Below are 17542 nucleotides of genomic sequence, written 5' to 3' on the forward strand. Positions count from 1 at the left end.
CAATGCAACCCAAGGAGTCAGTCTACCCTGTGGATAAATAAATATGGTATTAGCTAATGCTCTAAATTAACATGCATTAAGTTTCCTGAGATGGTTGTTTGAAACATAAGTCTTCTTGGCTGGCAGACAACATTAATAACCTAATTTTTCAACCAACTGAAGTCATAAATCTTTCAATGGTTTACTTGAATTACATTCTGTAGACCTAAGTACAGAAGTTTAACTATCTTTTAGGATCAAACCATTATAATTCCAAACGTCACAGATTTTCACATAATATGGGCGATGACTGTCTAGCTAACCCTCTTTTTGGTCTGTTTTCAAGATATGAAGTAGCCCTTCAGGGACAAATAACATGAGATCATAGGTGTAGCACAGGTTTTTACATTTCCTAGCCTCTGCTCTTATCTCTGTGGTTAATGAATTAAAATTCAAGTTTCCTTGAAAACATTTAATTTAAATATCTGCAGTTTCCTATGCAGAAATATTTCTTTAACAGAAATGTGCACACACATTAAAATCAGTCATTCTTGAGATTTGGGACTACTATGGAATGTAAAACTTCACTACATAGAGAAGATAAAAGGCTAAGTCATATCAGCTCCACAAATTGCTTTATGGAAATAAAATACTACTCTATATTAGCACCAAGACAATGTTTCTGCTGTTGGAAAAAGAGCTATGCACATGAAGAAACAAGGAAAAGAGAAGAGATGAAGAAGGGAAATATCGGAAGATCTCAGGAAAACATGCTGAAAGGAAAGAGGCCTAAGAACACAAAGACTTCAGTGAGAAGGGAGGTGGTAGAACAAATAAAGAAGACTGTTTCAATATCTACAGCATTACCTATTACCTGCAGGTAAGTAAATCCTGCCCACTAAAAAAACAAACACACACACCACCACAAACAAAAAACCCCACCCAACACCAACAAGTCAAAAGAACATGGATAACAGCAAGCTAATTTATGTTGTCTCCTAGGATTTCAAAGTAATTTCTGAAGAAGTCATTCAATAAAAGCTTTTAACTAAGCAGCAATGAGGTAAAATGGAAGGTCCAGGCACAGATAAATAAGCAATCAAAAAAGAAAAAGAAGGCAGGAGCAAACCATGAGTTCCCACCTGAATGGAGGTTACTGCAAATTCACAAAGTCTGTGCTGGTAAGCAAAATTCAGAAGTGATCCAAAAAGGAGGGCAAGTGGCAAGATGAACAAGTTTGCTTGGTATAGAGGTATGCAATGTAGTAAAAACAACAGCTGTCAAAGAAGAACTGACAGAAGGATCTTACGGGACTGAGTGATTATGTATTAATAATAAGAAAGCCAAATTTAACACAGACAAGTGTAATGTGAAGTAAATGGTGGAAAGCAACCCTAAAATTTATAGAAAATGACAGGCACTGAACTAACTAGTATTATTCAATTATAGTTCCATGAAAGTATCAGTTGAACACATGAAGAATAAAAGAAAGGAAGACAACGAAACAGAAAACATTTCTATACAGTCACAGGGTAATTCAGCTCAGAAGGGACTGATAAAGTCTCTTGTCAAACCTCTTGCTCAAAGCAGAAGAAGCCCTGTCAGATCAGACCAGGCTACTCAGGGCTTTTTCCAGGCACATCTTGAAAGCATCCAAAGTTCGACAGAGCCTGCACAGCCTCTCTGCACAATCTCCACTGCCTGACTGTCCTCATGGGGAAAAATGCTTCTTACATCCAGGCTGAATCTCTCTTATCTCAACTTACTCCCATTGCTTCTTATCCTCCCAATACGAACTGCTGTGAAAAGCCTGGCTCCATCTTTTCAATGGTCCGCTGATGCAGACAACCCCATAGCTTCTCAGACTGACTTCTTGGCGTGTCTGCAGTTAAATCAGAAACCTCTTTGATTCCCCATGACCTTTCAAAGATTATGGAGGGTGGCCTTGCTAACACGTTTCCCCATTCTCTCAGCACCACTGGATGCAGCTCAGTGGGTCCTGTGGACTTTCACACATGAAGTTTCCTCAGGTAACCTCTGACTTAATCCTTAACCACAGCTCAGAGCTCCTCTCCCGCAACAAAGCACAGTCATCTGAGAGACCTCATCAGTGAGGAATGCAGGAAAGCAAAGCACTGGGTACCTCAGACTTATTTAAGCCTGTTGACACTAAATCACCTTCTCTATTCAGCAACAGAACCCCACTCTCCTTCCTTGGCTTTTTATGACTGGTGTAGCACTAAAACCTCTTCTTGTTACCATAAACATCCCTTGAGGCATCAACTCTAGGTTAGCTTTAACTTGCCTAACACTATCCCTCAATGGTTGGGAAACATTTCCAAACTCCTCTTCGGTAGCCCACCTCTGATTCCAGATCCTGCACATTGCCTGTTGGCACTGGAGCTTGGCCAGGAGTTCCCTCAGCAGCAGAATGGACCTTTCTTGCAGTTAAATGTTGACAGCTTTCCTGGGCTCCTCTGCCATTCCAAGCTGCCTCCAATGGGATCCTAACACCAACTTCCTGAAGAAACCCAAGCCTGCTCTCCTGAACTCTAGGGTCTGTACCCTGCTACTTCAGGATTTTTGAACTCCACTATTTCATGGTCAATGCGGTCAAGAGTACCCACATTCCATCTCCAACTAGTTCTTCCATTTTAGGGAACAGCAGATCCAGCTCTGCATCACCCCTACTTTGCCCATCAGTACTTGTATCAAGAAGTTGCTCCTGACACTCTCTAGAAATCTGGTTTGCTTGTGTCCTGCTCTGTTAAACATCCTGATGCCTGCTGGAGGTCCATTAAAGTTCCCCACAGGAACCATAGACCATGATCCCGAGACTTCTTTGCCTTTAAAGAAAGCTCTGTCCACATCCTCATCCTGAGGAGAGTGCTGTGCAACAGACTAACCAGGGTGGTACCTTTACCAGCCTTTACTCTGACCCTGACCTGCAAACTCTCATCATAAGCTGTCATCTTGTTCCGCACAAGTAACACGTATATTTGAGCTGCTCCTTCATAAGGAAGGCAATGCCCTTTCTTGTCATGCCTACTTGCCCTTCTTGAAGACCCTGTATCTGTTCATCACACCACCTCACAAATACATAGCTTACTCACACCTTGAGAACTTTCCTGGTCACTCAACTAAAAAGGCAGTAGAGCTAGAAAAGATGTGGAGAACAGTGACAAGGTGTATGAGAGGAGAGAACAGATTCTATATAGGCAACCAGTCAGCTCTCAGCTGGAAAAAAAAGACACCACTGACCTGTTGAAAGACAGTATGACAGCAGGTCCACAGAACTGTAATGACAACTAACTTTTAAGTGTCTTGTCCACCAGGAGACATGGAGGTTATCACGCAAAGCTAGTGGGAGCCATGTTCAAAAAACAAACAAAACCAAGGTAGTCCTTCAGGCAATGACGAGCAAAACTATGGAATTCATACCCAAAGGACATCACGAGTTCAGAAAGTTTGCAAGGCTCAAGGGAGACTAGTACATAGAATCACAGAATCACAGAATGTTAGGAATTGGAAGGGACCTCAAAAGATCATCTAGTCCAATCCCCCCACCGGAGCAGGAACACTTAGATGAGGTTACACAGGAATGTGTTCAGGCGGATTTTGAATGTCTCCAGAGTAGGAGACTCCACAACCTCCCTGGGCAGCCTGTTCCAGTGCTCTGGCACCCTTACTTCTCAAATTTAAGTGGAACCTCTTGTGTTCCAGTTTGAAACCATTACCCCTTGTCCTACCATTGGCTGTCACCAAGAAGAGCCTGGCTCCATCCTCATGACACTCACCCTTCATATATTTGTAAACATTAATACAGTCAACCCTCAGTCCCCTCCAAGCTAAAGAGACCCAGCTCCCTCAGCCTTTCCTCATAAGGGAGATGCTCCACTCCCTTAATCATTTTCATTGCTCTGCACTGGACTCTCTCCAGCAGTTCCCTGTCCTTCTAGAACTGAGGGGCCCAGAACTGGACACAATATTCCAGATGTGGTCTCACCAGGGCAGAGTAGAGGGGAAGGAGGACCTCTCTCCACCTACTAACCACCCCCCTTGTAATACACCCCAGGATGCCATTGGTCTTCCTGGCCACAGGAGCAAAGTGCTGGCTCATGGTCATCCTGCTGTCCACCAGGACCCCCAGGTCCCTTTCCCCTACACTGCTCTCTAATAGGTCATTCTCCAACTTATACTGGAACCTGGCGTTGTTCCTGCCCAGATGCAAGACTCTACACTTTCCCTTGTTATATATCATTAAATTTTTCCCTACCCAACTCTCCAGCCTGTCCAGGTCTCACCGGATGGCAGCACAGCCTTCTGGCGTGTCAGACACTCCTCCCAGCTTGGTGTCATCAGCAAACTTGCTGATAGTGCACTCTATTCCCTCGTCCAAATCGTTGATGAATATATTGGATAATACAGGCCCCAGTACTGACCCCTGAGGCTCTCCACTAGATACAGGCCTCCAACTAGACTCCACCCCACTGACCATGACTCTCTGGCTTCTTCCCTTCAGCCAGTTTGCCGTTCACCTCACCACCCAATCATCCAGACCGCACTCCCTCAGCTTAGCTGTAAGGATGCTGTGGAAGACTGTGTCAAATGCCTTGCTGAAGTCAAGGTAGACCACATCCACTGCTCTGCCATCATCCATCCATCTTGTTAAGTCCTCATAAAAGTCAATGAGGTTGGTCAAGCACAACTTCCCCTTGGTGAAGCCATGTTGACTGCCCCTAATGACCCTCTTATCTCTGATATGCCTTGAGATGGCACCAAGGATAAGTTGTTCCATCAGATTCCCAGGGATAGAGGTGAGGCTGACCAGCCTATAGTTACCTGCGTCCTCCTTCTTGCCCTTTTTGAAGACTGGAGTGACATTTGCTTTCCTCCAGTCCTCAGGCACCTCTCCCGTTTCCCAAGACTTGGCAAAGATGATGGAGAGTGGTCCAGCAATGACCTCAGCCAGCTCCCTCAGCACCCGTGGGTGCATGAAAGAGGTCTACTGGGGACTACCAACTAAAACTGAAGGATCAATAAACTCTCCCAAGAAAAAAGCAGTTAGAGGCTTGGGAGCGTTTTAACAGAGCAGTATCATGCGCACTGTTTGTACTCCTCTGTAAGTATCCATTTGCAGAAACTGCTGGGCAGAACATTGATCTAAATGGACTCAGCCTGAAGTACAACAGCCATCACTATGAAAGTAACAATATCAGTTTATCTGAAGTGCTTCAGCCTGACAGTAATTTGTTAAAAATGCATAATGAATATTTTATTTGCTTCCTCTCAAAATGTCAGACTATGAAAAGTTACAATACGCTGAATTTGCCTCTTGTAGATTAAAAATAAACTTGCCCCTATTGTATTCCAGTTTCACCCACAGTTTTCTGCGGGTTTGGATGCTTTTGAATACATTTACACATTATTTACAGAAACATACACAGATTTAGCAATTACTTCTAGAAGAAAAATCTCTTAAAAAATGGAATCAAAAGTGTATGTTCAATCATTTATTGACATTAGAACATTAGATTTCACTAGACATATTGCAGTATCTGTACTCATTTCCATACTGACTCTATCTTTAAAAAAAAAAAAAAAAGGTAGCTTTTAATGCAGCTATACACACAAAATAACAGACTCGGAGCACACATACTTGCTACGTTACATACAACAACCCAAAATGGACACAATTTCATCTGTATCAGACCTTCACTTTCTTCATTCTCAAGTTTCCTTCTCTATCACTTATTCCTTCTTCTACCCACCTCAGCTATCTATTTCCTTGTAGCTATTCTAGTTATCACTCCTGATTGAGTGTCTCATTTCCGCTACCTACATCCATTGTCAGCCACCCCCTTTCAGTCATCTGCGTGTATTCCTTTTAATATCAAGTCTGTTCCTCATGTGTAATCCAACTTCCACACATTTTTAGGCATCCAAAATTGTCACTGATGTCAGCAGGAGCTGCAGACACCCTAGATCTTCAATCTTCATAAGTAATGCTCAAAAACATCTAATGCAGTGGCATAAACATCCCAGGAAAACAGATATCTTAAGTTATTGAGCTAAAAAACAAACCACCTCACCCTCACAGTAAATACAATGAAGACTATACGCAGCTAATCGAAGAGCGTACTTACCTGGATGACAGCACTAAACCAGCACGTGTTGCCAACATTCTTTAACCCCACTGGACAGTTGTCTTGCCGCTTTCGATCGTATGGGTTGGGAGAGTCACTCCACACCTCTGGATGTGTCCTCTTTAAACTTGCTTTATTTTCTGCAATACTGGCTTCTAGGACTCTTCAGGAACAGAAGGGAGGGAAAAATGTGAGAAAAGGCAAAAAAACCCAAGACACAGTAAAACACCTTCAGTTACTGACACAGACATCTTAATTACATCATTTGCTAACATATTGTTGATGAACTTTGTTTTAATTTTATAAGCAGTATGTCTTCAAAAGTAAGATGCCATTTTACTTTTAGAATGTTGCAGTAATTCCATTACCTTTTGGAAAATTTTATCGCTGAGTGAGTGAATCTCTTGTGAGAGCTCTAGATATAAAAGCCATGTCTGTAAGTCATCAATTATTTCAGAAAGAGATTCAAATAGGATGGACAACAAGAAATTTTAGGCAGTACTATTAGTTTTGTCTAAAATGCTTTTATTGGTATGCAAAGCATGAAGTCACCAATATTTAATGACAGGAAACCAAAGCTAGTTAGGCAACTTTCAAAAATGGAAGACTTTTTTTAGTTTTCATTTTTGCAACGTATGCAAGTCTGTTGATTTACGTAGCAAGTAATTACTTTATGACTCATGGAAAGACATCTCCTCACAATTTTTCAAATGCTAGCCAACAAGTTAATTCAATGCTAAAATGACCACACTCTTCGCAGGAAACTGTTCCCATGTGATTTATGCAGAATGTCCATATTTCGCATGACAGTATGATCTGATGCATGTTATGCTCCCAAACTCAAGCTTCACTCAACACAGTACTTCTGTATCAGCACATATCAAGAATGCCTAAAGGTAATTTGTGGTAGCCACATATTCTAAACAGAAAGATGGATATGGGTACGTTCAGGTCATATAATAATGGCTCTAACTAATACAGAAAGTTGCCTGGTATGTGTGCTACCAACACTGCTACTGTCCCCAGCCACTGAGTCCAAGTGGAGCACTGGAACAGGCTCCCCAGGGAGGTGTCACGGCCCCAAGCCTGACAGTGTTCAAGAAGAGACTGGACAATGCCCTCAGACACATGGTGTGAACTGTGGGGTTGTCCTGTGCAGGGACAGGAGTTGGACTCGATGGTCCTTGTGGATCCCTTCCAACTCAGGACATTTTATGATTCTACTCTATGATTCTATGAAGTACCACACAAAAGGCTGAGCTACTACTGAACTACAATTTTTGCCAAGCACAGGATTTCAGGAGCTGCATGACAAGCATCGAAGCAGCCTGTGCAGCCTGGAGGATTGCCCCCTTCGGTTCTGGACTCTCTAAACATCACAGAAAGGCAGGTCTAAGCTGGTCTGTAAATGGAGTTACTAAAGGCAAAAGTTTGAACTCCTTAGAAAAAAAACAATGAAATGGGCAGAAAAACCACCAACCACATGATGTAACACTTCAGTAACCTAACTGTAAATTTTTGTTTCAAGTTATGCTCTTGTCAAGCATATCTCTCTCGCATATCTTATAAGACACACAAGAACGATGAAGCATTATGCGAATTTACTATAGATAAGTACTTTGGGGAACATACTAATTTATTATTGCTACTTACTTCGAAAAAAATAGAAGCATTCAGAATTTAAGAGCCCATTTGGTATAAATACCACTTTTGTATCAATATATCTCAGGAAGAACGTAAAACTTGTAATTTCCTAATGATTAATCCATTTCTGACATTTAGTTTTTGACATACAACGTCATAAACAGCACAGACTTTTACACTAGCAATTGTAATGTTATCTCCTAAGCAACCCCCAAAATGTAAAGGAACAGTCACATTCATTTCCCTTCTCACTGATACAATCCTTCAAAAGTGTTAGATGACCAGTGTATCCCTGCCTTGAGAGAAAAAGTTATTTGATGGGAACAATAAAAATGAATTCAAAACAAATGCCATACGTATTCAAAAAAAATTCTCATTCAGGTAGAATTACTTATACTCTAGTTTAAATTAAATTGAAGGGACCTTTAAAACTGATGGGAAGAATCTGGAAGACTGGAATAAATTTAGTATTATGTTGTTAAAGGACCACAATACCTACTCCATACCACTTGTGTTTCTGGGAAAAAAACTTGCCCCTGCCCCAAGCTGAAGAATATTTCAAGTTATTTCAAGATTCAAGTTCAGAAAAATACATATTCTTAAACTGAAACAAGCCCCTGACCCCAAGGGTATTACCATTTATCAACCTGATTACCTACTAAAATTTCTGCCTGTATTTGGTTTTGTAGTTCTTTAGCAGGTAAGGGATTTCTTCATCTCTAACTCCACCACAAATCTGTTTTTCAGATGTTCAGGATATTTTTCCTTATGTTTACTTATAACATTACCTGTTCTAAGAGAGCACGTGCAATAGCTGCATACCCTGTATGCCAAATTTATTTTCAGCCACAAGGATAGCTCTGATGCAAACCAATATAAAAGTGAGCACAGTAAACAGGAACCTAATGATCAGTTCAAAAGCCACATCAATAAATGTATTTACCAGCATAATAAGTGTACCTCTTATGCTCTTTTGGAGCACAAGTCTGATGAGGAGTGGCTGAGGGAACGGGGGCTGTTTAGCCTGGAGAAAAGGAGGCTGAGGGGAGACCTTATTGCTGTCTACAACTATCTGAACGGAGTTTGTAGCAAGGAGGGTGTTGGTCTCTTTTCCCAAGTAACAAGTGATAGGACAAGACAAAATGGCCTCAAGTTGCACCAGGGAAAGTTTAGATTGGATATTAGGAAAAAATTCCTCACAGAAAGGTTTGTCAGGCATTGGAACAGGCTGCCCAGGGAAGTGGTGGAGTCACCATCTCTGGAGGTGTTTAAAAGGCATTTAGACAAGGTTCTCAGGGACATGGTTTAGTGCTTGCGTTAGGTTATGGTTGGACTCAAGTATCCCGAGGGTCTCTTCCAACTGAAATTATTCTATGATTCTATTCTACAATTCAACTAGAATGTTCGCTACTATTATATTCATACAATCCTGATTTGGGAGACTGCCTTGGCAAAGAATCTTAGTCACACATTGCTCTCAACAAAATGAGCATCTTTCCAGAAAGTTATCACAAAGATTTAGCAAGGCGGATTACACAGCCGAAACACGCTCTCTGCAGCCCTGGGAGAGCACGGCAGCAGTTGGGAGCAGCAGAGCCACAAGCTGCGTGCAGGCCACAGCCTGTCTCCAGCCTCACAGCACCAAAGGCTTCCCCACCTCCAAGTGCTGGAACCTTGTTTGGAGGGAAACTCTGGAGTAAGGGTTAGTTAATGCCAGGCTTGGACTTGAAAGGAGTGTTTTGTTTCTCTCTGGAATGAGCTGGGCACTGCCAAGCAGCTTTCTAGAGCTGCTTACACAGGGCTAGCCAGGCAATGAAACAGGCCCCGGGCAAAGTGAGTCCACAGCACTAAAGTTCAGCCAAACCATTTTGTGAAAGCCCACTAAACATGTTCCAGAAAAGCCAACTCCAGCAGGCTACTCAGCAAAAAGAACAAGGATAGGTCTTTATACTGCGACTTATAGCTGGACATCCAGGAATATCCCTAATCCTACATCCCTTCAGAGTTTCACCTTTGAACCATACACACAATGCTCAGCACAGTGCTGAGCTCCAAGCAGTTTCAATGACCATGCTTAAAAAAAAAAAAAAATCTAGGGGTTGTGGACTTCCTTATGCACTGAGAGGCAGGGCTCTCATTTTAATAATGCTACTACCCCAGGCACAACACAGGCCAGCTAGTTTTTCCTTTCAGTCATATCTTACTAGCTTCCCCAGTGATGCCCTGCCTGGCCAGCCTCATTCTCCTCCAAGCCATGAAAAGCAACATGTACAGGAGAAAAGTTTTCATATTAAGACAGACACCGATCATGCACATTTCCCTGGGAGATGTAGTAAAAAACTTTAAACGTGCCATGTACAAGATCTACAGCTTGGACACTTGGACATTTCAGCTGCACTCCTCTCAACACCTACACAGTAATCAGATCTGTCCTTGTTAACTAGCACAAGGCAATTATATTCAGGAAGACAAATTCTATGTGCATTACAACATTAATTACACAAGTCAAGAAATTCCATTAATGCTCCCATGGAAACCTTAACAAAATCAGTGCAAATTAGGTTCCAAACCACTATGAATACCTTTGGAAAAAAATATCCTCCACACCAAAAACTATTTAAATATGCATACATCCTACACAATTAAAAATGAAAGACTTCCATAGTTTAATTTGCTTATAATTGACTTCTTATTTGATTTCTGCTTCTTATTTAACTTAGAAAAACAAAAGTAAATGGCTGCAGCTTGCCTTGTTTACAACCATAATGTTCTACTTTTTGCTTTGAGAAGTCCTGAACAGACACTGTGCTTTCTATTGGAATGCCAACATTCTTTTGTGGGGTGTTAACTACAAAGGGATTTTTTCATTTAACAGTCTTAAGTCCTGTTCTTAAGGAAACTGACTGAACAGTTCAGATCCAGAATTCAAGAATTTTGAGCTTCCTGTATTTGTACAACTCTGACATAATTTGTTATCAACTCAGGGTGTATCCTGGTATGTAACTGCATGGATCTAATATCCCAGTGCTGCCAAAACCCTCAAGATACTCACTCATCTCTGCCTCTATTCACAAGCAAAGTCCTATTTCCCTTTATTCTGCTATGATACACTCTGGATCTTTTAGTGAATAGTTTTGTATGGCTTTGGGAGTTCTACTCATGCAACAAATGCTCCAAAGAATACTACAGCAAGTATAGGAAATGTGGTACAGTGTACAGGGCATATCCTCCTTGGTAACAAGCAGCGTTAAATTTGGCAAATGCTATTGTCTATAGTTTTGGATCAAATAGACATCTCTGTTTCATCAGAAGACCAATATTCTTCTCTGTATGTAACTGAACAGACTGTCCACATGTCTTTGTACATACAGGGGGGAAAAAAGCCATACACTTCATTATTTTCTGCAATGAGAAGGAAATACATCATAATTTAAGTAGAATATTTAAGCAGAAATAATACATAGTTATGGGCTAAGCAGATAAGACCAAAAAGGGCTTTTTAGTCTCAGAAGTGAAAAACAAAGTCTCCATGAAAAAAAACCTAAAGCTTCAAGGCTCCCAAGAAGAGAGCACAGCTGAAGCAGTCAAAGCTTGGTGAAGGAAAAAAACAGGAAAAAGATTTCCATATCCAGAAATAGGTCCATCTTTCCGAGTGTTTGCCTAAATCACAACTCCATAATTATGACAGTTCCAACCTAGGAACATGCAAGAGGTGAACTTCTGAATCAGAACTGAACAGAACTTCCACTACAATCTTGTATGCACATGCACATACCGAAGTCTTAGAAAGAAACAACTCCTTAGAATCATCATCTAAGTATCAATGAGAATATAAAACCGTCTAATCTCACTATTCTCTCCTAAAGTATGTTCTTTTAAAACTCAGACAACGAGATGGCTTTTCTCACAAATGGGGTGAGGGAGGTATATGAAAAATAGATGTACTAATTGTGAGAATAAACAAATGGAAAAAGAAAATGGCTGCCGATAAAGTAAGACTCTTCATATTCTCAGAGTTGGACTCTTCTGATAAGCCATTTAGTCTGTCAAATACAGCAAAGTGAGGAAAAGAATTGTTGTGATGAATCTCCCCCATCTAAATCATCTTTTTTATACAATTAGTCTTTTACAAGGAGGCAGTACTTAACCTTCTAAACACAAGGCTCAATTCATTGCCCTTTTCCCCTAGAACAAAGCCAGTCACAGATTAAAAAAAAAACCCAAACCCAACACCCTTCCCACACAACCCTACACTCAGGCTTAGTTCAAGTCCCAAATATTTTGTAATTGTATCTATATTTACATATAAACACACGCTGTACAAAAAATTGTAGTAAAAGCTGATCATAAGTTAACTTACAGACTCATATCACACCCAAGTTGAGAAAATTAAGTTCATAAAACTTTAAACCAAGAAGTTAACTTCACTCAAAGCTTACAAATCCTATTTGTTAAATAGGTTAATAACATACTTTATCAGCTAAAATACAGCAGCTGCTCTTAGTATAGCATTACTCCCCCCTCCCTTCAATCTCAGCCTTAGTATAGGGGTAAGAAAATGTTAATGTAAAGTGAAAACTACAAAAAAAACATGACAAAGAATTAGCTTCTTAATTATATTTCTGTTTTCATTGTTTTTTACCCAATACAAGAGAAACTCTTAGTTTTAGATCCTATTTAGATACAACCGTAATCTTCTATCTCCATCCACTTCCTCCATATTTAACAAATGCATCAACATGGAACATACTATTACATCCTAGCCCACACATAATAAGACTATTTTCCAGTGTAGAACATACAATACATTAAAGCAACATCCTGAAGCCAGGCATATCAGTAGCACAAGTGAAAGTAAATAAGTTTGTTAAATTAAAAGTTAAGAAAAGCAATACAGGCCAATCTCCAACTCTTTAATTCAATGTCTGCTTTATATAAGTTGTTCGTTTACCTGCTAATGGCTTGTTCCTCATCTGTTATTCCAGTCTCCCTGAATGCCCTGTTTGATTCCTCCAAACTCAAGGCAATTGCCCTCTGAAGATCATCTTTATCATCTCCAGTGAGATCAATCACATCTGAAAAGCAAAACTATCTTTCTCAAAATTAAAAGTGAAACAGAATGAAAGGCAAGTCTTACTGTAAAGGAGAGAGAGCCCACGTGGATTGCTGAGTGCCATTCCAGTCCATCCCTCCTGCGCCCTGTGCTCTTCCAACCACTAACCCTGCTAATGGCTCCCTTCCTCCTCCAAGCCAGGTAAAACCCTCAGCAGCTTGCTCTTACTAAGATATGATGGGCAATAGTCTTCTTTCCTCCTAATGACCTTAAGTTTCACAAGGCTACAGGACGAATTAAGGAATCCATTGTTTCTGAAAGCTCTCTATAAGCAGTACAATTAAATGTATTATCTCAGCTACCGTGATCTGTTTCTTCCAGGGAACACATGTTGAAGACAAACTTCTCTTAAAAAGAATACCTTAACTGGGCATAGCTGGTTTTCCCTCCTCATGGAGGAACGCGTGCAGAGTTTTCCCAACACAGCTCCAAATTTTGCAAGTATTTCTGTGCATTGGTGAGCCAAATACTTCCACGGGGTTTCATAATATGTGGGAGAGTTCCTTACTTAACCTAATTCTTTTCTATCCTGTCTGTGCACTCCTTTTCTGAACATATTTAAATCCAATTTCTATGTACTAGAAGTAACCCCCCTCAACAGGAGAATTAAGAACACAAATAGTTAAGTCAAGATGAGGACTCATGCTTGGACACGTGGGGAAGGCTGGATGGGCCACTGACTGGGTAGTGAAGATGAAAACAATGCTACTTCTGCCTTCCTCTCCAGCTCCCATTATTTAGAGAATGAAATGTTAAAATCCCCCGCAAACCTTCCCATTTCCTGAGGGTAGCGACAGCACGCCCTCTCCTGAGTAAAGAGGGATTTCACTATCCACATTGAACGGTGACACCAAGCGGCCCCCCACCGGGCACAGCCACGCTTTAGGAGCAGCCAGGGCCACCAGGCATGTCCATCAACTACACAAGACCTTCAGAAAAGGCAAGGTCAGTGGTTATCATTATTTCAAGGGCCAAAAGTCTCATTTTGCAAGTCAGCCAGACAGAAATAGAGAGAAAAGTGCAAAAGAGACTTCTATGTGTAATATTAGACAGACACGCACGCATAGCATTGGCTGGTTTCAGTCTCCCTCCTCCAAGACCAAAGATTACCCAAAGAGCTATGAAAGGGACTGTGGTTCGGACATTAGAAGCTAGAAGACTCTGAGATAAAAAGATACAGATTCGAAACTGATGATAGCTCACAAAGAGAAACAAGCAGCTTCTCTGAATTTCTCCTTCCACAAGCCAAGCTCAATTACTTGTACCCAAAGAGCTTCTCCACCTAGCTTCTGACTTCTGGATGGGCTGACTTGCTGTAGAGATAGCTTTCCCTGTTTCCTTGAGCTTACTTATCTGTGACATTTCTCATTGGATCAAAACAAAACACTGAACTAGTGATACAAAAATCATTGCATATATGTATATGAACAGAAAGTGGGATTAATTATTCTCACAGAAAGCTGAAACTGAAAAGAAGTTGAGAAAGAAACTTTTCTATTATTAACACCAGCATCTTCTAAAGTGAGTTTTCAACCTTTCTTCCCCCAAATAAAGATGGTTGAATTTCTGTTTTACTTAATGAGCCTTTAAAGGAAGCACTCTTACTTACAAAGTAAACTGAGTAATTTGTCATGATCTGGAAGTATGGAAAAATGCTATGACCACAAAAGCAGCACTTCACAATTTTATTCCTATGGTTTTTATAGTCAGCTCAGATCTTCAAGCATATTCTAAGGATACTTCAACTCAAATGCCTAAAATTCCCCTTCAGAAGTACTACAGCAATTACAAGAACAACCAGCACAAGTCTCACCCAGAGGAGTTTTGATGTGCGAGCTGCCATGTTGAGAACAATGTTATTTGGGCTAAAATAATCCCTAAGCCTGGGTCACACGTAAGCATGGTTCTGTTCCAAGTCTAAGAGCAGGAGAAAGGCTAGAAAGGTCGACAATGATGAGAGGATCCCATGATCACATACACTACCTATGATGCTCTAAAATGTTGTGCTTATGTTGCATCTTCTACCCATTTCCAGGCAGACACACACAAGCACCTCATCTCCACCGGAGATGAGCTATTTTTCTGAAAGTAATAATAGTGGTCACAACTGCAGAAGGAGTATGCCCTGATCCAGCAGCCACGCACACTGATGGAGAAACATGCGATTATTCCAATCACTTGCTTACAGAGAGGAATATTCCTTTAGCTAGTCTCTAGTCAGGTAAGGGTGATGCAATTCTTATATAACAATAAAGAAGAAAGTTAGATTAAGAAGTAGGATCCTTTGTATGGGGAGTATTTTCCGGAAAAAAAAACTCATAAGCTAGCTGAAACTTACGTGGTTAACAAAAGCTCTCACTATTATACCAAAAAAAAGGAGTATCAAGGCCAACTGCAATTCACACTTTCATTAACTTATTCAACTTCTTTGCACCTCCCTAGCTCCTTAATCTATTCTAACCTATACCACTACCTTACATGTTCAGAAGTTCATTATTATTCATATTACTGGTGATTACATCACTTTTTAATATGAAAACCCCAAATCCTTGACTTCTGCCTGCTTTCACAAAGCAGATCAACACAACAGTTTCCTTTGGCATGCAATGGTTTTGGAGCAGACAATACAGGAGGATTCTCTTCAGAAATGATGTTTTCACATACACATTGTTCTTGATTTCCATGAAAAATGACCTAACAGCGAGGACCTGCTGCCAGATACTACCACCATATGTGAGTGGTGCAACAGATTTGTGTCACAGAGATTTTACCAAGCATAACTTATGCCAGAAAAATACATTTCTAAATATCAGCTGATCCACGGTAACCTACTCCATGCAGGCTTTTAGTTTGTAGCAAATGTAAAATAAAAATGTTTTGGACATTTACGCTAATGCTAATGTATTTTAGCTCATGTTGGTGCAGCCCGTGGTCTTTTTCAGCATCTCAGCTGACACAGTAACACATTAAGCTGCAACAGCTCATGTATGAATCCTAAATCATACGATTATAAAGAGATCTCAATAGAAGTCATAACAGAACGGGAATAGTCTGAGACTAAACTCCTCCTAAAAGAAAATAACTTAAAAAAAAAAAAAAAATAAAATCAGCTTGTCTGCACAGTTTGCATTCCCTTCAGTTGGTTACAGATTATAGAAATGTACACATACTACATGAAATTCATACCAGTTTTTGTTTTGAAATATCTTCATGTTTCGTAAATTCTTACACAGGGATTTTTTTTTTTTAGTGGAAAGATGTAGAATAACTGCTTGAAAATTGGACAAGTATGATCACTTTGCCTTCTCTCACAATCGTTAATAAATTCAACATTAACCTAGTTTCAATTTCATAGTCCTAATGCAAACATATGACTTTATAGCAAACAGTAGTGAAATTAATTCATGAAACTGATCTACTGAGGCTTCCTATCTGATGAGCTGATTTCTCTGTTCAATGTCTGAGTTTGAAGAAACAAAAAAGCTGACTTTTACTCAAAGTACTTATCAGGCACACAAGAGTTTCCTGTGACAGGCTGAAGGATGGATTTCATAAAGGTATTAAGAATAATGCCACTTCTCCAAATTTATAGTAACCTGATTTTAATTTACATACGCCGATTTTGTAACGCTCTTCTCATTCAGGTCACAGAACATTTTAGTTCTCACTGGCTCATCCTCATAAAGGTACTTCTTGCTGTACATTACATAGTTAAAAATGTTTACATTTTCTAAGGCTAAGCCATGACTACTTAATAAACAAAATTTTGCTTCTGAAAAATTTCTTTATGTATGAAGAAACTGCTCATCAAAATAGTCTGGCTCACTGCATTTGTGATGTTTATTCAACTAAAATTAACATGCAGAATTAATCAACTCTTCTACTAAGAAATATATTCTTGGTTTACATTATTCTGTAACGGATGTTTGCTTTTGGTATATAAGACCCAGAGAGTTTGACATCATTTGTAATTTTACAAAACAATTTTAAATTGTATAATGAAATTTGTGACAAACATACTAGTGTATATGTAGTAAATGCACACACTGTACCTATCCCCATATACCTCCTTTTCTAAGAAAAGTTCTTTTCAATCTGTTTACTTAGGAAGTTTCTATCATCATTTAAATAAATAGCTCTTACTTGGTAATTGCCTAGGTCATTAAAATAATTACTGTGTTACTGACTAGTTACTTATATCAGGAGGAGGCCGAGAGTATGCACTTCCAACTTAAGTAGGATGGGAATCTCAGCATGAGCGACAGATCTGAAGTAGCAATTGAACCCAGGGACAGGCAATAAACAACCACAGTGATGCAACTCCTGGCATAAGGAGAGGAAAATGAAGGCACAAGGCTGATGGGTTCAATGGACAGCTGCCAAGTACGGAAATCCAGCAGCAAGACTTCAATTTCAACACACCAACAATACAAAAAGAAAAAAAAAAAAAGAAAAAAGAAAAAATTAAGTTGGGACTACACTTCTGTTTATTACAAGAAGAGCTAAGCAGGACACTGTATTCTACAGCCTGTTCTATAATGTTAAATGTCATGATGGTCTTGAGTTCCTACATAAGATTTGAAGTGACTTAATTTGCTTTATATGCCAATTCTGGTTAAAATTGGATGGAGAGAGAATACACAGCATCCCAGCAGCTGCT

The 17542-nt window shown here is 40.0% G+C and overlaps 1 protein-coding gene across 18 annotated transcripts in view; it reads right to left on the bottom strand.

The window, feature by feature from the left end:
- Window positions 1-17542, bottom strand: part of USP25 (ubiquitin specific peptidase 25) — a 396463-nt gene that overhangs the window by 349630 nt on the left and 29291 nt on the right. For 16 of the 18 annotated variants that reach the window (XM_065063760.1, XM_065063673.1, XM_065063681.1 and 13 more), the window contains exons 4-5: window positions 12721-12844; window positions 6126-6288 (exon numbers count right to left, since the gene is read on the bottom strand). In XM_065063760.1, the coding sequence (XP_064919832.1) occupies window positions 6126-6288; window positions 12721-12844 (287 nt within the window). The remainder of the gene's footprint in view (window positions 1-6125; window positions 6289-12720; window positions 12845-17542) is intronic. The other 2 variants (XM_065063795.1, XM_065063788.1) reach the window with 1 other exon arrangement.

The sequence above is a fragment of the Columba livia genome, chromosome 1, assembly GCF_036013475.1.
Source record: "Columba livia isolate bColLiv1 breed racing homer chromosome 1, bColLiv1.pat.W.v2, whole genome shotgun sequence".
Lineage (NCBI taxonomy): Eukaryota > Metazoa > Chordata > Aves > Columbiformes > Columbidae > Columba > Columba livia.